This window comes from Myotis daubentonii, chromosome 5 (genome assembly GCF_963259705.1).
Source record: "Myotis daubentonii chromosome 5, mMyoDau2.1, whole genome shotgun sequence".
NCBI lineage: Eukaryota > Metazoa > Chordata > Mammalia > Chiroptera > Vespertilionidae > Myotis > Myotis daubentonii.
The window spans coordinates 16055672-16073964 of NC_081844.1; the positions used below are offsets into that span (position 1 = coordinate 16055672).

General features: G+C 43.9%; 2 protein-coding genes across 4 annotated transcripts in view; both read right to left on the reverse strand.

Moving 5' to 3' along the window:
• The window catches only part of SLC39A14 (solute carrier family 39 member 14), a 49370-nt gene extending 48071 nt beyond the window's left edge, over window positions 1-1299 (reverse strand). The window contains exon 1 of one of the 2 annotated variants that reach the window (XM_059696017.1): window positions 1098-1299. The gene's annotated coding sequence lies outside the window, so the exon portion shown is untranslated. The remainder of the gene's footprint in view (window positions 1-1097) is intronic. The other variant, XM_059696016.1, reaches the window with a different exon arrangement.
• Window positions 1300-11505: 10206 nt separating this feature from the next.
• PIWIL2 (piwi like RNA-mediated gene silencing 2) overlaps window positions 11506-18293 on the reverse strand; it is a 73811-nt gene continuing 67023 nt past the window's right edge. Inside the window, exons 20-22 of one of the 2 annotated variants that reach the window (XM_059695136.1) lie at window positions 14893-15146; window positions 14092-14199; window positions 11506-13288 (exon numbers count right to left, since the gene is read on the reverse strand). In XM_059695136.1, the coding sequence (XP_059551119.1) occupies window positions 13132-13288; window positions 14092-14199; window positions 14893-15146 (519 nt within the window). In that variant the 3' untranslated portion in view covers window positions 11506-13131. The remainder of the gene's footprint in view (window positions 13289-14091; window positions 14200-14892; window positions 15147-18293) is intronic. The other variant, XM_059695137.1, reaches the window with a different exon arrangement.

Sequence of the window (18293 nt, forward strand, 5' to 3'; positions counted from 1 at the left end):
GTCAGGATTAACGGATAGGAAACCACAGATCTAGTCTGACCTCGGCACTGACCTTTTCCCATGGACACAGGGCAGGGCAGGAGCAGAGCTGGGACAGAGGCCAGTTCAGCAAGGCCGGTCCCCACTGCACACTATCATTGCCACGTCCCTACCCAAGTAGCCCGAGTTTCCTAAGGAAGAGTGACTACTAGTAAAGACAAGCGCAAGCCCAGGTGGCTCCGGGAGGAAGGGTCAGGTCGGAGCCACTCCCGCTTCCACCTTCCTCAGGCCCCTCACCAATCACGCTCACAGTCCTCTTGAACACCCAGGCCCTGGCAGACACTAAGTCCTCAAAACTGTAGCCACAATCCAGAGCGGAGGATATTTTCTCGGCTTAACTGGACCTCAGGATCACAAGGTGAACATGCTTGGATGGCTACTTCGTCCTATTGCCCTAAACCACCAAGAGGGGGCAGCCTAAACCAGACCACCTAAGTTGGTCGGCACCGACCAAATATAGCTAAAAAGCCATGCCCTGTGGGCAAGCCAGGTCGGAGTTGGCTTAGTCCCTCCTTTGCCATTCTCCATCTCCGGCTACCGGCCAGCCCGAAGGTTTGGGTCATTTATCTTCAGCTGGGACACGGTCTGGCTGAGGTGAGGTGGGGTCCACCGTTGCTGGAAAGCAACGCACGGACACCAGTGACCCTTCCGGGCCGCCCCAAGAGCTGCCCACCAGATTTGGCCATCTCGTCCCCTTTTTCTGTCCCCGCGTCGGTGAGCTCCAGGAAGCCTTCCGGAGCCTGCAGCGCGGCTCTCCACATTCTGGCACCTTCTCTGACCCCCACATCCTGCGCTCGCCAGCCCATCGGACCGCACCTGCCATCTCCCTTTCCTCTCCCAGTAACCTCACGGGGCACCGCGGCCAGGTGTCGCCTCCATCCAGCGCCGGGCCCGTGTGCGGACCCTCCCGAGGGACTCCCCGGACCAGCCCGCAGCTTCGGGGACTGCGGCCGGGCCCCCACCCCCACCCGGAGACCAGAGCCCGGAGGCGCGCTGCTCCTCGGGGTGCTGCCGCATCCCGCCCGGCCCGGCCCGCCCGCGCGCCCTCCGCCCCTCACCTGAAGCTGCGGCGGACGCCACCGGCCCGTGCAAACTCCCCAGCCGGCTCCTCGGCGGCCCGCAGCGGCAGCGGCGGCGGCGGCGGCGACAGCAGCTCGGCCCGGAGTCCCCGCAAGGAGACCGCGTGTCCTCGCCCCCCTGCCTGCGTCCGTCCGCCCCACGCCGCGCATGCCCGCTATATAGCCTGCGCGTCAGCCTGGCCCCGCCCCGCCCCGCCCTGCGCTCCCCGGGGCCTGCCACGTGGGGCCCGCGCCCGCCCGAGGGCTACGTGCAGGAGCGGCCCGCCAGCTGCGGGCTGGACCCGGGCCCGCAACGGGCTTGCCGCGGGCGAGCCAGCGCCCTGCTGCGCCTCGAGGCCCCTAGCCTGAGCCCTCAGCTCGCCCACATCCCACCTCACATCTCAGCTCGATTGGGGTCGTCTTCTAAGGCTTCACTCGCTGAGGCCACACGGGCCCCTCCGTACGCTGGACTCCCATTAAGACTTCCCCGCCACCTCCACCCCCACCCCCACCCCCTTACGTGGAAAGCTCTCACAACCAGCCCTCCATCCCCTAGGAGTTAGACTGCTCCTCACCTGACATGTATGTGTATATTTTAACACATCTAATTAATATAAAAAGCTTCTCTCTCCCCTCCCCAACTCAATTCTGAAATATACCCCAGAAAGGGACGCACCCAGACTGTTTCTTCTGCCAATTTCCCACCAGCCAAAAGAACAAAAATTTCCTGTTCACGTGCCAAATAAACTATATTACACTCACTTTTCGAACTAGGTGTCACCCCTCCCCCAAATGATCAGGCTCTCCAAGGAGCCAGATTTCTTAACCCAAAGCCGGGAGAAATGTTGACTTTTGTGTGAGGACTCTTCTAGGAATCTCTTGGTAGTGGGATAGTCCTATTGAGATGGATATCAGGCCTCGAAAATGCTAATTTCTTGAGAAAATAAGCCATCCATTAAACTATCACAGTCCTGTTGTTCTGGACATCACTACTACATCCTCTACTGTTAAGCCAGCTGCCACCTGGGTCTAGGAGACCAAAAAGAAGGGCCTTTTGGCAGAACTGTGGCTAGTTAGTACCCACATCCCTGTTCTAGCTCAGTGACTGGTGCCAGCCGGTCTCCATGTGCACAGGGAACAGGTACCACATCCCACTGTGCAGGTCCTAGGGAGAGGACCCCCACCAGAGCAGCACGAATGGAGAGGAAAACACAATCTCTGGAGCAGCTGACAGGAAGAATCAGGCTGGATGGCAGCTTGTCCCTCAGGACTGGGTAGAGAGGGGAAAAGAATGCATGAAGCAAAGCCAGAACAGGCAGATTGTTTATGCCGCTCTTGAAGAGACGAGCTAAGCCCTGGGTTTTTCTAAAATTCAATTATCCTCACCCTGCAATTACAGAGCTCCAGTGGGTAAGGGATGGAGTAATGTTACTCTCATTTTCCAAGCAATTTCAAAATAATATTCTCTCTTGCAGAATTTCCCTCAGAGCCCTGTCATCTTCATAATAACCCTTTCTATTTGTGTTTCTTGGTTAAATGTGAAGTATTTTTCAGACATGTCATCCATTTGTGTGTGTTTTTAATTTTTAGGATTTTTTAAAATTGATTGAGAGAGGAACATTAATTAGTTGGTCTACTTATTTATGCACTCCTTGGTTGATTCTCATATATGCCCTGACTGGGGATTGAACCTGCAACTTTACCATATCCAGGATGACGCTCTAATCAACTGAGCTACCCCGATAGGGCAATCCATTTGGGATTTTTTTTTTTTAAAGAACAGTTTAGTGATTTTTAGAGAGAGAGGGAGAGGGAGAGAGAAACATCGATGTGAGAATGAAACATCCATGGATGCCTCCTACACACCCCTACCCAGGATCCAGCCCCAAACCCTGGCATGTGCCCAGACCCGGTAATTGAACCAGCAGTCTTTTGTTGTACAGGACAATGCCCAACTAACTGAGCCAGGGCCACTTGAGATTCTTAATCTCATCTCCAAAGGGGCTGTCAGAAATGGTCCAGTCTTTACTACTCCTTCCTGTCCTTGCAATTCTGGGAAAAGGAAAGAAACTCACCAAAGATTAAGTAAAACAAGCATGTTTCTAACACATGGAGTTCTGAAAAGTATGAAGGCCAAATATCTATTACAAAGGGTGTGAATATCTTCTGAAAATTGAGGTCCAAAAGCAATCCCATCACTTTTCCAGGTCAGGTGTCAATACTAGACACAGGGGAATAAGGCACTTGTCAGAGAGATGGGAGGGAAGGCAGGACAAGACACCCACCACAGGGCCTATCACAGCATTCTCACTTATTTGCAACCAGAGGAAAGGTAGAGCTGCCAAAGTCCACCAAAGCTGATAAGCTATCTGTATTCCATTAGGGGAATTCAATTAATTATTAACATAGCTTGAAATCAAAAGGTCTTACTCTCCATATCCACCCACACACAACTTTCTGTAAGTATGCCCTAAGGCCATCCTTGTCCCTGAGTAATTAGTACTCAGTCTTGCACACCTAGTACCAGGTTTAGGGACCCAATTCTATCTTTTTCTCTACCTATATTAGCTATGCCCCCTTTTCCTCTCATTACCTCACTTCCATTTGTCAAAATTCTAACTCTTCAAAGCCACCTCCCTTCAGAAAGCTTCTAGATTTTTCTGAAGTATTATTTGATCTGCCCTTTCAAATATTTTTTAGTGTAACCCACATTAAAAAATAACTTATATGGCAACTCCAGTACAAATAACAACATAGCAAACAAATATTTTTAAAAATTTCTTTAGTGTAAGCACTGTACTGACATTTTATATTCTATTTCAATTTTTTAAGCTCTGCTAGAGTGGCTCAGATGGTTGAGCTTCAGCCCATGAACTGAAAGGTCACCAGTTCAATTTCTGGTCAGGGCACATGCCTGGGTTACAGCTTAATCCCCAGTAGGGGGCATGTAAGAGAAGCCAATTTATGTTTTTCACATCAGTGTTTCTCTCTCTCTCCCTCTCCCTTCCTCTCTCTATAAAATGAATAAAAACATTTTTTTAAAAAAAGTGGTAACAGCCCTGCCTGGGTGGCTCAGTTGCTTGGAGTGTCATCCTGTACACCAGAAAAGTTGCAGGTTCGATTTCCAATGTGGGCACATACCTAGGTTTCGGGTTTGATTCCTGAGGGGGCATGTACAAGAGACAACCACTCCATTTTTCTCACATTAATATTTCTCTCTCCCTCCCTTCCTCCCTCTCCCTCTCTATAAAATCAATAGAAAACATATAATCTGGTGGCAATTAAATAAATAAATAAAAATAAACGAACAGTGGTAACCAATCCTCTAAATACATTTCATGACCCATTTTGGGTCATGATCCACAGAATTAAAAAATTTTATGTGGCTTATAGTACTTGCATTTTTCCCTTCAATTTTTTAACTTCTATTCCTAACTTAATTTGTCATCTTTTTAAAAAAATATGTATTTTTATTGATTTCAGAGAAGAAGGGTGAGGGAGAGATAGAAATATCAATGATGAGAGAGAATCATTGATTGGCTGCCTCACGCATGCCCCACACTGGGGATCAAGCCCGCAACCCAGGCATGTGCCCAGACCCAGAATTGAACCATGACCTCCTGGCCCAAAGGTCAACACTCAACCACCTAGCCACGCCAGCTAGGCCTAATCTGTCTTGATTACCAAATACATGCATTCCCTGAATATAACATCTTGCACATAACAGATTCTCAATAAATATTTGTTGGATAAAAGAATAGGCTAGCTCACTACGTTTGATGTTGGGCAATATTTAAGAGAATTAAGTACAAAAATCTGACATTTTCAGGACTATTTCTCTCTTGCGAAATACCACACCTACCTGACAAAGGATAAGCAGACAGATTTCCTGTAGCTGAAGGGAGTGAACCAGCCTTGGGAAAGAAACTAGAGAAATGAGTCCCCCAGCCTTGAGTGTGTATAGGGTGGGACTGGGGACTAAGGATATTAATGCACTACTCTGTGGTCTGTGTCAACAAGGTAGGCAACTTGATTCCCAGTGAGGAGACAGAGGAAAGCTAGGTAGTCGGGAATCAGGATCACTGGAAGAGAAACGAAACCAAAAACCCAACTAGGCAGAGTTACTAAGGCACCTCAACTAGGCAGGGAAAGAGGGGTGTGTGCGAGAGGCATGAACTTTAAAATGTATGAATGTTGCTAAAGCAGACAGCTTGCAGACAACCAATCATAAGATAGTAAGGCATATAAACCAACCCCAAGGATGGTGCTAAATTCTTTGAAAGGACCAATCAGGAACTACCAACCATATATACAAAAAAGTGCATGTGCTTCCTCTTCTCTCCCCCGTGCATGCTAGGTTCTTGGATTGATGACCGGAGATGCATTGCCTGTCGCCCACGTGGCTCATGGCCATGTGGGACTCTACACATGGACGAATAGACTTTAACATTCAACTGTAACATGGAAAGGAAGCTCTGGACACTGGCCTGCTCCTGGATCCCAGCTGCACCTTTTCCAGGACTGGCTTCTCTCAATAAAACTTTGGTCGCACTAACCATTTTTGTCTGTGACTTCATTCTTTGATTTTGCAAGACAATGAACTTAGACTCAAAACCCCACATTTTGGTTTCATCAGGATGGGGGAGATCCACTCCCCAGCTATCAGGACAGTTTGAGAGGGACTGAAGAGAGAATCCAATGACCAACCAGGTTTTATGATACTTGCAAGGAGAAAAATGAGCTTTCTATATGTTGATATGACTTAACTAATTTAAGAGGATCAGAGGGAATGTGAAGGTTCTAGTTTACCCAAAGTCATGTGAGAGAACCAACAGCCAACACTCTTATCTCTACAAATTCATTCATTTCATCTAAGATACCTAAATTGTTGGTATTTAATTGTTCATAGTATCTATAATAATAAAAGCATAATATGCTAATTAGACTGGATGTCCTTCCAGACAACCTTCCAGACGAAGCTGAGGGTGCCTGCCGGTGGCCGGAGGGAAGCCCAGGTCCTGGGTGCCAGAGGGAAGCTGGTGCCAGCAGCTGGGGGAAGGCAGGCCTACTCTTGCACAAATTTCATGCATCGGGCCTCTAGTTCCCTTATAATCCTTTTTATTTCTGTAAGATCGGTAGTCTCTCTTTCATTTCAGATATTAGTAATTTGAGTCTTTTGTTTATTCTTGGCCAATCTAGCTAAAAGTTTGCCCATTTTGTCAGTCTTTCCAGAGAACCAACTTTTGATGTTTTCTCAGTTGTATTTCTATTCTCCATTTCATTAATTTCTGCTCTGATCTTCATTAGAAAATATAATTTCTTTTCTTCTCACCTTTAAAAGAAAATAGCTAGGAAAAGAATTCCAACTTGACGTCATAGTTGCATTAAGTCATTTTTTTTCTTAAGTAACTGTTGTGGTTGATGACAGTCTGTGCTTAAAACTTTTCTTTGCAAGCAATCTTCTTTACATTTTTAAAATCCTCACCTGAGGATGGGTACTTTATTGCTTTTAAAGAGAGGAAAGAGAGAGAAACATCTATCAGTTACCTGGTTGCCTCCTGTACGCACCCGAAACTGGGATCCATCCTGAAACCTAGGTATGTGCTCTGACCCTGACCAGGAATCAAACCCAAAACCTTTTGTTGTATGGGAAGACACTCCAACCCACTTAGTCACCTGGCCAGGGCTAACATCTAGTTTTTAAGATTCTTTGTCTTTGGTGTTCAAGAGTTTCCTTCCAACAGACCAAGGAGTGAATGTGCTTTTCTTTATCCTCAGTAAGTTTCTTCAGGTAGAAGATTCGTATTTGTCTCTAATTCTGGAAAATTCTGTCTTTATGTCTTCCATATTGTGTAGCTCATCCTTCCTATTTTAACTTGCAGGGACTCCTATTAGACAAATGTTGGACCTTCTCATTGTCTCCTCTTCCATTGTTCCCATTTATACCTCTCTATACTACAATCCAATTGACTTAGCATTTGTTTCTATAGGGCTCCGGGTGCTCACCAATTTGGGCCAATCTTTTTTTATTTTGTTTTAATGTTTTTATTGATTTCAAAGAGAGTAAGGGAGAGGGTGAGATAGAAACATCATAGATCTGCTGCCTTCTGCATGCCCCCTACTAGGATTGAGCCCGAAACCTGAGCATGTGCCCTGACGAGGAATCAAATCACAACCTCCTGGTGTATGGGACAATGCTCAACCAACTGACCGGCTGGGCTGGGCCAATCTTCACTGTAATTTTTTAAAAATATGTTTTTATTGATTTCAGAGAGGAAGAGAGAGGGAGAAAAACATCAATGATGAGAGAATCATTTATCGGCTGTCTCCTGCATGCCTCCTACTGGGAATAGAGTCCCCAATACTGGCATATGCCCTGACTAGAATCGAACCCTGACCTCCTGGTTCATAGTTTGAAGCTCAACCACTGAGCCACCCTGGCCAGGCCATGGTAATTTTTCAGCTTGATGTTCTTCCACATGCTAGTAATAAAAATACTACACACACCTGTATGTGGCCCAGGATTGGGAATTTTTTGTGAATGCCTTTCTAGCTTTGAGTTTCCTTGATGCTGCCCCAGGGACTCTACTCCCTTTCCAACTCCACTCTCTTTATCCAGATTTCTCCCCAGCAATCATGCGCCTCATAGGGACTGAGGCCACATCTATCCTTACCTGGAATAAAAATCCTCAGTACTCCTGCATTTTATCTATAACTGTGAGAACGTGTTGTCATTTCCTATTACCATTCTGGCTGTCCTTTTTTATCCTTTGATATTTTCCTTCCTGACTCCTTCCTTCCCTCCCATCTTTTCCTTGTCTCATTTCCCCACAGGTCAGCTACTTAACAAAAAAACAACTTTTTTCCTATTTTTGCCAACATTTTGTCAGTATGGTCAGCTCAGTGTGCCATCTTGTCAGAAGTCTCCCTAGTTTACTCATTTGAAAAATATATTTCTGGCCCAGTCAGTGTGGCTCAGTTGGTTGGGCATCATCCCATGCATCCAGGGGATGCTGGTTCAATTCCTGCTCTGCGCCTGGGTTTCCGGCTAGGTCCCTGGTGGGGGGCATGCTGGAGGTGGATGATCCATGTTTCACTCTTGCATTGATATTTCTCTCTCTAAAAATCAATTTTTAAAAATCTTAAAATATACACATATACTTTTTATTTTTAAAGCAGTTTTGAGTTCACAGCAAAACTATGCAGAAATTAGAGATTTCTCATATATAGCCAGCCTCCCCCCTCACCCCCACCCCCTTCCCCAGCTAATAAAACCACCACAGAGTGGTACATTTGTTACAACTGATGAACATCCACTGACATATCATAACCACCCAAAGTCTATAGTTTACAAAAGGGTTCATGCTTAGTGTTTCACATTCTAAGGGTTTGGACAAATGTATGGCATGTATCCGCCATCATCATGTCAGACAGAATCGTTTCCTTGCCCTAAAAATCCTGTAATCTGCCTATTCATCCCTCCCTCTTCCTAACCGCCCCTTCCATCTTTTTACCATCAACATGGTTTTTGCCTTTTCCAGAATGTTATATTGTTGAAATACAGTACAGAGTCTCTTCAAATTGGCTTGGCTTCCCTCATTTAGTAATGTGTGCTTAAGTTTCCTCCAGGTATTTTCATGGCCTGATAGCTTGTTTCTTTTTAGCACTGAATATTTCTTTGTCTGGATGTACCACAGTTTGTTTTTTCTTTCACTTACTCAAGGACATCTTAGTTGCTTCCAAGTTTTGGCAATTAAAAAGCTGCTATGAACATCTGTATGCAGGTTTTAGTGTGGACATAAGTTTCAACTCATTTGAGTAAAATTCCAAGAAGTGTGATTGTTGAATCATATGGCAAGAGTATGTTCAGTCTTGTTAGAAACTGCCAAACTGTCTTTTAAAGTGGCCGTACCATTTTGCATTCCCACCAGCAATGAAGAGGGAGTTCCTACTGCTCCACATCCTCACTAGTATTTGCTGTTGTCAGTATTTGGGGTTTTGGCCATTCTAATGTGTGTGTAGTGGTATCTCGTTTTAATTTGTAATTCTCTAATGACATTTGATGTCAAGCATCTTTTCATATGTTTATTTGCTGTGTATCTTCTTTGGTGTGAGAGGCAGTTGACAGAAACATCTGTCTGTTGAGGTCATTTGCCCTGTTTTTAAAAAGGTTTCCTTATTACTGAGTTATTTTTTAATCCTTATCCAAGAATGTCTATTGATTTTAGAGAGGAAGGGAGAGAGAAACATCAATTGGCTGCCTCCACCACATACCCCCAACCAGGAATCAAATCTACAACCAAGACATGTGCCCTGACTGGGAATTGAACCTGCAACCTTTTGGTATATGGGACAACGTTCCAATCAACTAAACCACCCTGGCCAGGCAAAAACCATGTTGATGGTAAAAAGATGGAGGGGCGGTTAGGAAGAGGGAGGGATGAATAGGCAGATCACAGGATTTTTAGGGCAAGGAAACTATTCTGTCTGACATTATGATGGCGGATACATGCCATACATTTGTCCAAACCCTTAGAATGTGAAACACTAAGCATTATTATTGTGGCTTGTTTTTTTTAATTTTTTAAAATTGATTTTTAGAGAGAGAGGGAAAGAGAGGAACATCAGTGTGATAGCATAATAGTGAAACATCAATCGGTCACCCCTGAATGCCCTGCACTGGAGTCAAGCACAAAACCTAAGCATGTGCCCTGACTGGGACACGAATCAGCAACCTCCCAGTGCATGGGACAACACCCAACAGAGCCACTCCAGCCAGGATTTATTGAGTTTTAAGAGCTCTCTGTATATTTTGGATAAGAGTGTTATCAGATATATTTTTTGCAAATATTTTCACCCAGTCTGTGGCTTATCTTTTCATTCTCTTGATTTTCCTAATTATTTAAAGAAAGAATTAAGTATAGACAGGAAGTCACTAAGAAACTCAGATATAGAGCCACAAAAAGAGAGAGAGTAGTGTCTTCCTCAATCACTAAGAAATCTTCAGGCACAGATTTTACTGTTTTCAATATAAAGAGTTAGTCATTTGGAAAACATCTTCCCAGCCCCGGCTAGATAGCTCAGTTGGTTAGAGAATTGTCCTGACACACCAAGTTTGTCAGTTCGGTCCCAGGTCAGGGCACATACAGGAGTCATTTAATGAATGCATGAATAAGTGGAACAACAAATTAATGTTTCTCTCTTAAATTAATAAAAAAAGAAAATGTCTTCCTTTTTTACACCATTCAACAAAATGCTGCCCAAGTAAGTAGGGACTGTAGCACTTTATAGAAATTAGGTTCTTTCTAGAATGAGTTCAAAAAGCACTGCATCATTTAAAAACATAATTTCTAAATAAATAGAAAGGATGTAGTGATGCAGCAAGCAACCAGGGTGCTTTGGGAAGGTATTTTTAAGGATTATAGACATGGCGAAGACCATGCAGAAAAGGGAAAGCATTAGAAAATGGGGAGGGGCTGGGCCAGTGTGGCTCAGTGGTTGAGTGTCTAGCTATGAACCAGGAGGTCACCATTTAATTCCCGGTCAGGGTACATGCCCAGGTGGTGAGTTTGGTCCCCAGGATGCAGCTGATCAATGATTCTCTCTCATCACTGATGTTTCTATCTCTTTCTCCATCTTCTTTCCTCTCTTAAATCAATAAAAATGTTAAAAAGAAAGAAAAAAGAAAAAGGGGAAGGGAGCTGGCTCTCACATAGACTAATACAAATTGTCTGAGGGGAAAAGAGATTCAAAACACAAGACAAACTCTAGCTGGTTTGGCTCAGTGGAGAGAGCATTGGCCCGTGTTTGATTATGGTCAAGGGCAGGCACATTGGTTGCAGGCTTGATCTCTGGCCTGGTCAGGGGCAGTGAGGGAGGCAGCCAATTGATGTCTCTCTCTAACATAGATGTTTCTCTGTTTCTCCCCTTCCCTTCCACTCTCTCTAAAAATCATTGGAAAAATATCCTTGGGTGAGGATTAACAACAACAAAACAGACAAAGCACACACCCACACACAAGTGTTTCATTTGTCCCAGAAGTAAGACCGTTAGTGTCTCTTCCAAGAAATCTTACTACCCAGGTCTCAGTGAAATTACCTGGCTCCTAATATTAGAGCTGTACCTTGAATGGCGAGTAATAAGTTAACAATCCTAACAAGTGTTGTGGTTCTCTGAAGGAAAAAACAGTATGAATATACTGACAACATTACTTCAAACACAACTCTAAATTTATACAAATTTGTTTTTCTTTTCCCATGTGGTGACCCAATCATTTCATATTAAGACCAGAAAACAAAGCAAGAAAACCAGGAATAAAAAGTGAAGAAATTTTGTATTATATTCTAGTATTTTTTTTATTATATAAGAGAAAGTAAGTATTAAGAAATCTAACTTCCAAAGAGAAACTCAAAATGCTTTTAAAGAGAATCAGAAAAATGACAGAGCTAGCTCTCCAATTTGTTTGATTCAGTGGTTTCAAAGTTCCAGGTCTTCCTCTGGCCTTGTGAGCCGCACTCCACGGGAAGCCAGAGTGCATGAGGACCACCATCCCAGGGCTCCTCAATCTTTGCTCTGGACGAACTGACAATTTGCTTGGATTTCTTCTTGTAATGAGTTTTAAGCTAAAATTTCTCTTCTTACACATTGTCATATAAAATGGAAATTTCTGCTTCACCCCCCTCCTGTCATCACAGCAAAAAAAATAAATAAATACAAATTTGAAAAGGTTAACTAAAACTGGCTTTTAAAACCCAGTTAAAGCAAGATAAGACTGAAGAGACTGGAAAATTTTTAAACGGGGAAGATAAACACAAAAAAATAGAGCTTCCCCAAAACACTGAAACCCTCAGGCATGGTGACAACTTTCTAAACTGAAATGTCTGGACTTTGGCAGAAGTGTCATGTTTTCCAAAGCCAACTTCTGGAAATCTTAACCTAGAGTCAGAAAAATTCCTAACAAAATGAGCCAACAGCCAGGAAAAGGTTACTGAGCACGGAAAATGAGTGATTCCATTCACAAACATATATCTGCAGAAAAGAAGGCACAACCTGGGAGAAAGGTTCAAGAAAAACTCACACCCCATCACAAATCTTCCTTGATGTTGAATTTCACCTGTTTGAGTTCTTAATTTAAAAAATGAAACTTACTAAAACTGAAATATACAGAAAAAATTTATCTGGCCTCTCTCAGGAGGCCAAGCGAGAGCTAAACACCCCTTTCAACGCCAGCTTAAGTCATAGTCCCATAAACTGAAATCCCAGAGATTAGGTCAGCAAGCGCCTGACGATACCGCCAGCTAGTTTACTACGTGTCTTTCACACTAGCTAGCAGTAGCAATATCTTGAAAAACTTGGCCTCACAGGCCTTTATATTACCTTTCCCAGTTGCCCAAATAAAGTAACTCTCTACTTTAAGGGACCTGCAATGACTTCACTCATTATCACTTCTGGTGCTAGAAATGGGAACTGCTTCGTAACCAGAGCTTCTAGGTGTAATTGCTACTTCTGCAGTTTCTATAGCTCCTGCTGGCTTTGCAGGCTTTTTAAGATTCCCCCATATTCACCCACTCCATCTAAGGCCCAGCGGTCCTCAACCTGTGGGTCGCGACCCCTGAAAATACATCCTACATATCAGATACTTACATTACGATTCATAACAGTAGCAAAATTACAGTTATGAAGTAGCAACGAAAATAATTTTATGGTTGGGGGTCACCACAACATGAGGAACTGTATTAAAAAGGTCGTGGCATTAGGAAGGTTGAGGACCACAGACGCAGTAGCAGTATCACCCCAATTTGTTTTACAAAGGCAACATGGCAATTTCCAGCTGATACTTAGAATGGAACTTGCTTCTTGGTAATACCAGGTTTAAAATGGAAAAAAACAGGAAAGAAGGTATCTTATTCTACTGGGTTGGCGAAAGGGAAAACAGCAACACAAAAATCCCTTCAATCTATTGATCCTACATGAGTCACAGCCGAGTTCTGAAGCCTAATAATTCCTCTAATCAGCTTATATCCTGGTTGTCCAGTCACAGGAAGAAAAGGTTCTCGCAGAGCTGGATGGCTGGTTCATGATGCAAGATTTGACCTGACAGGAAAGCTAGCTTGTGGGCATACTTGCAAGGAGCTGGAACTCTGATGGTACCAGGCCAATTCCAGTACATGTGGCACAGTTTGAAAGTCAACCTGCAGCCCAAGAAAAAAATATTATCCTTATTACTTTCCACCGTCATTCTGGGATGTGATTGTGTGCTTATGGGTATATACTTTCCAGCAAACTGGGGAACTAAGGAATACATTATGTATCTTTTTAAATTGTTTTTTTTTACATGAGCCAACTTTTGGGAATCAGTTTTTAAACTGAATTTTTAAAATTGATTTTATAGAGAGAGAGACATCTTTTTGCTGTTCCATTTATTTATGCATTCACTGGTTGATTCTTGTTATGTACCCTGATCAAACCTGCAACCTTGGTGTATTAGGATGATGTTCTAACCAACTGAACTACCCAGCCAGGGCTGGGAATCATTATTTTAAGTGGAATTGTTTCTATTTCCACCATTTGTAAGTCAAGAGGACATGGGTGAATTTCCTCACGTTAGGTGCCCCTGTTTTTATATCAAAACAAGAAAAACAAGGATAATTTTTTTTTTTTGGCTGCAGAAGTTTAAGTACTCCAGCAAAATATTTATATAATCTGAGCTTAAGGGTTTGGGATATCAATTAGCTGCACCTCATTAATCATCAAAGAGCAGTTTAAAAGATATAAATGCCTCAGACTGCTTAGGGGTAAAGCCCTGGCATCAGTATTTTTTAAGCTCTTCAAGTAAATCTAATGAACAACAGGATTACCAACCATTCCTCAAAAAGATACCATTATCATGAAAGACATGAAGAAACTCAAGGGGTAAATATTACTGGGATTGGGCAATGACTTTACCTTAGCTAGCCAGTCAGAGTGAGAAAGAGTAAGTTACTGGTCAACTCACCTCTGCATATGATCGGGGCTCAGGTTTGCAGTGTTGAGAACACACACATAATGTGTAGGAATGCCACAACCCTGCCGGACATGATGAGCAAGAAGGTAGAAGTCCACCCTAGTAAGGAAAAAAGACAAAGCAATGATATGGTTAGATTTGACCAAAAAGAGATGAAAAAGATCTTGGAGCTCATTGTAGCTCCTGCACCTAAGGCTTAGAGGTCAAATAACTGGTTCAAGGACACACAGGGACCAAACCATAATTAGAACTTGTGTTTCCTGACTCAACAGCCTATTCAAGAATCGTGGTAGAAACTAGCATTCTGTGTGCAGAACATTAAGCATGCATGATCTTTTTTATAAAAATAAAAATCTTTTTGTTGAAAATATTACATACTGGTATGTCCCCTTTTTCCCAAAGCATGCATGATCTTAAGAAAAGAATGTATGTTCAATAGTTTATACCTAAGAGGCAAAAACTTTATTGTTGGTTTGTTTTTTTCTAATATTTACATTCAGTATTATTTTGTATTAGTTTCAGATGTACAGCATAGTAGACAGTCATACACTTTACAAAGTGTTCCCCCTGATATTTCCAGTATCCACCTGGCCCCAGACATAGTTACTATAATAATATTATACATTTCTTATGCTGTACTTTACATCCCCATTAAATCTTTATTTTTTTTACCAGTAAAATCTGAGGATTCCATTCCACATCTTCCCAGACAACCTACCTATTCCAATACCCAGGGAATGGACAACTTCTGCAACATATTCTTGCTGAAATGTCATTTTTTTGTCCACTTACCACTCACAGGCTGTGATTGTATGATCCACCACAGTCCCAGGGGAGGGAGTTGTAAAGTGCTCGGTAGCAGCCAGGTACAGATTGGTGCTGATTTTCTTCTGAACTACAAATACCACCATCTTGGGCTGATAATTCTCAAAAGCCTCAAAACACTTCTGCAGCTGAGGAATCTCATAATTGGCAACTGTCTTTAGCTGGCCGTCAGACACCCCATCCCGGTACACCACAATCTTCTCTGGGAGACAGTGGTTCACCTGAAATGACACCTACTGAGATGAGAGTGGAGCCCTGAGACTAATGACCAGGCAGAGAGAGGCTTGCTCAGTGCACAGCCTGGAGACGCAGAAGTCATTTCTACACTTCCACTGGGTAGTAAACAGGTCTGGTACAGAAAAGGCATTACAAAATACAAAAGCAAAATAAGCACACATGCATAAGGCTCATACTCAAACAGTGTGAATAACGTTAGAAGGAAGGAAGGAAAATTTGGGGCCGAGTCAATCTCCTACTACACTAATTACTGTTTAGGCTAAGAACAAGGTGAGCTGTTAGAGAAATTTCAACATAGACCACACATCCTACAGATCCACCATCCTCACATTTTTATGTACCAGCAACATCCAAAGTTGATAACAAGCGAAAGGGTCCTTTGCTAAATATCACCCTACAATCAGTTATAATGTGAAACAGTTTTACTATAACTAAGTAATTAGCAAAAAAAGTCATGGTAAATTGTCCATGGATCCAAATAAAATTAAATGCTGGCTTTAATAGTTTGAAGAATTTTTTTTTCCATTTAGAGAATATAATTATGTTCTAGTCATGTCTGACTTTAACAGTTCAAAAGAACAGGCTGTTCCATTTTAAACTACGAGTTCTCTGTGAAGTACTTTAGTTTAATTCAGTTAGTAAGTGACAGTTTGATTCTGAGTGTGGTTCATTCTAGGATTTTGTTCACAATTCCCATCAAAAACCTAAATTATCACCCTGCAGGTGTGGTTCAGTGGTTGAGCAACGACCTATGAACCAGGAGGTCACGGTTCAATTCCCCATTAGGGCACAGGCCTGGGTTGTGGGCTCAGTCCTCAGTGTGGGGAGTGCAGGAGGTAGCCGATCAATGATTCTCTCTCATCACTAATGTTTTTATCTCTCCCTCTTCCTTTCTCTCTGAAATTAATAAAAATATACTTAAAAATAAACAAAAAACCCTAAATTATCACTGAATTAAATAGGTACATACTATACATTCTTGATAGGTTGCTCTACATGAAAATTTACAATTTCAATGATCCCTTTTAAACATAATCACCTAGAACCTTGTTAGAGCCTAAATTCAGATTTCAAATATTTTATGAATGTTCTTTTTTCCTGAGCCACCACAAGTACTACATTTACAAACATGTAATTCATCTTCGTATTCCAAGACTGGAATTACTGCCCCAGTCTGTAGCACTTTTTTGTGTGTGCGCTGCTTTTAGCCATCTAGCATCTAGTCCACCTTTTGGGGGAAGAGGATTTAGTTTCCTTCTGCCTCCAATATGACAGTCGGTGGGACTATTAATCAAGGTGCCTTCCCCTAATCAAATCCAGGCTTCTCAGCATTATTGACAAGTAGGACTGGCTAATTCTTTGTTGTTGGGGGCTGACAATATAGGATACTTAGCAGCATTCCTGGCCTCTGCCCACTAGATGCCAGTAGCAATCTCCCCAGTTATAACCCAAAATGTCACTGCACTAACCAAAGGACACAGAGAGGATTCAAGCCATGCCAACAGAACACTCCTCCCTTGTTCTGAGTCTTGAGTAGAGACTGAAAATCACTTGCTCCTTCCATGGCAATGCCTCTTCAGGTCCTTGCTTCTGGAACTCTAGGAGCTACCTGGCTCCTGTCTATTTCCCACCGTGATGCTCAACCTTCTCACCAGTCCTCTGAGACTCCCCATGATCTTACCAATTATGTGAAAGTTAGCACATTTCTGTGACTTCCCCAAAACCCCTGAGACACTGTGTTAATAGGTGGCTATCACAGGCACTTAGATCTGGAAAAAGCCCTCATGTCACAGATGAGGAGAGAGACAGGAAGTACACTGGATCTGGGGCCAGTTGACTTGGGACTGACTCTACTGCTGTTCAGCTATGTGTTTCCTTAGTTGAAAAATGGAGATAAATGCCGAAACCGGTTTGGCTCAGTGGATAGAGCGTCGGCCTGCAGACTGAAAGGTCCCGGGTTCGATTCTGGTCAAGGGCATGTATCTGGGTTTTGGGCACTTCCCCAGTGGGGGATGTGCAGGAGGCAGCTGATCGATGTTTCTCTCTCATCGATGTTTCTAACTCTCTATTTCTCTTCCTCTCTGTAAAAAATCAATAAAATATATTTTTTTAAAAAATGGAGATAAATGACTACCTTCTTCTTGGGGTTGTTAAAAGAGATAAAGTAAAATCTAATCTAATAAAAGAGAAACATGCAAATTGACTGTACCTTCACTATGCCCCAAACCAAGCCCACCAGCTAATCAGGGTGACTATATGCAAATTAACCCAACCAAGATGGCGGCCGGCAGCCACGGAGCTGGAGCAAGCAGAAGGCTTGGTTGCCCTGGCGATGGAGGAAGCCAAGCTTCCTGCCTGCCCTGGCCAGCTGTGGCCTCCGCTAAAGGCAACAAAGTTTCAATTATAGAAGACAAATAAATCCCAGATACCTGCTTCCAGCCAGCCTTCACTGGGAGCTTGAGTGGCTGGGGGCTGTGGCCAGCCTGCAAACAGCCATCAGCCACTCACCCAGGCTGGCCAGGAACCCCAGCAGGACCCCCCTTCCTGAAGGGGATGTGGCCAACCTGAAAACGGCCCTCAGCCCCTCACCCAGGCAGGCCAGGCACCCCAGCAGGACCCCCACCCTGATCCGGGACACCCTTCAGGGCAAACCAGCCAGCCCCCACCCATGTACCAGGCATATAATAAAGGGGTAATGTGAAAATTGACCCTAACAGCAGAACAACTGGGAATGACTGGTCACTATGACACACACTGACCACCAGGGGGCAGATGCTCAATGCAGGAGCTGGCCCCTGGTGGTCAGTGTGCTCCCACAGGGGGAGCTCTGCTCAGCCACAAGCCAGGCTGACGGCTGTCAGCACAGCAGTGATGGCGGGAGCCTCTCCCGCCTCCTCAGCAGCGCTAAGGATGTCTGACTGCAGCTTAGGCCTGCTCCCCCCTGGCAAGTGGACACCCCCGAGGGCTACTGGGCTGCCAGAGGGATGTCTGACTGCCAGCTTAGGCCCGGTCCCCCCAGGAAGTGGGCCTAAGCCAGCAGGTTGACATCCCCCGAGGGGTCCCAGACTGAGAGAGGGCACAGGCCGGGCTGAGGGACTCCCCGAAGTGCACAAATTTTTGTGCACCGGGCC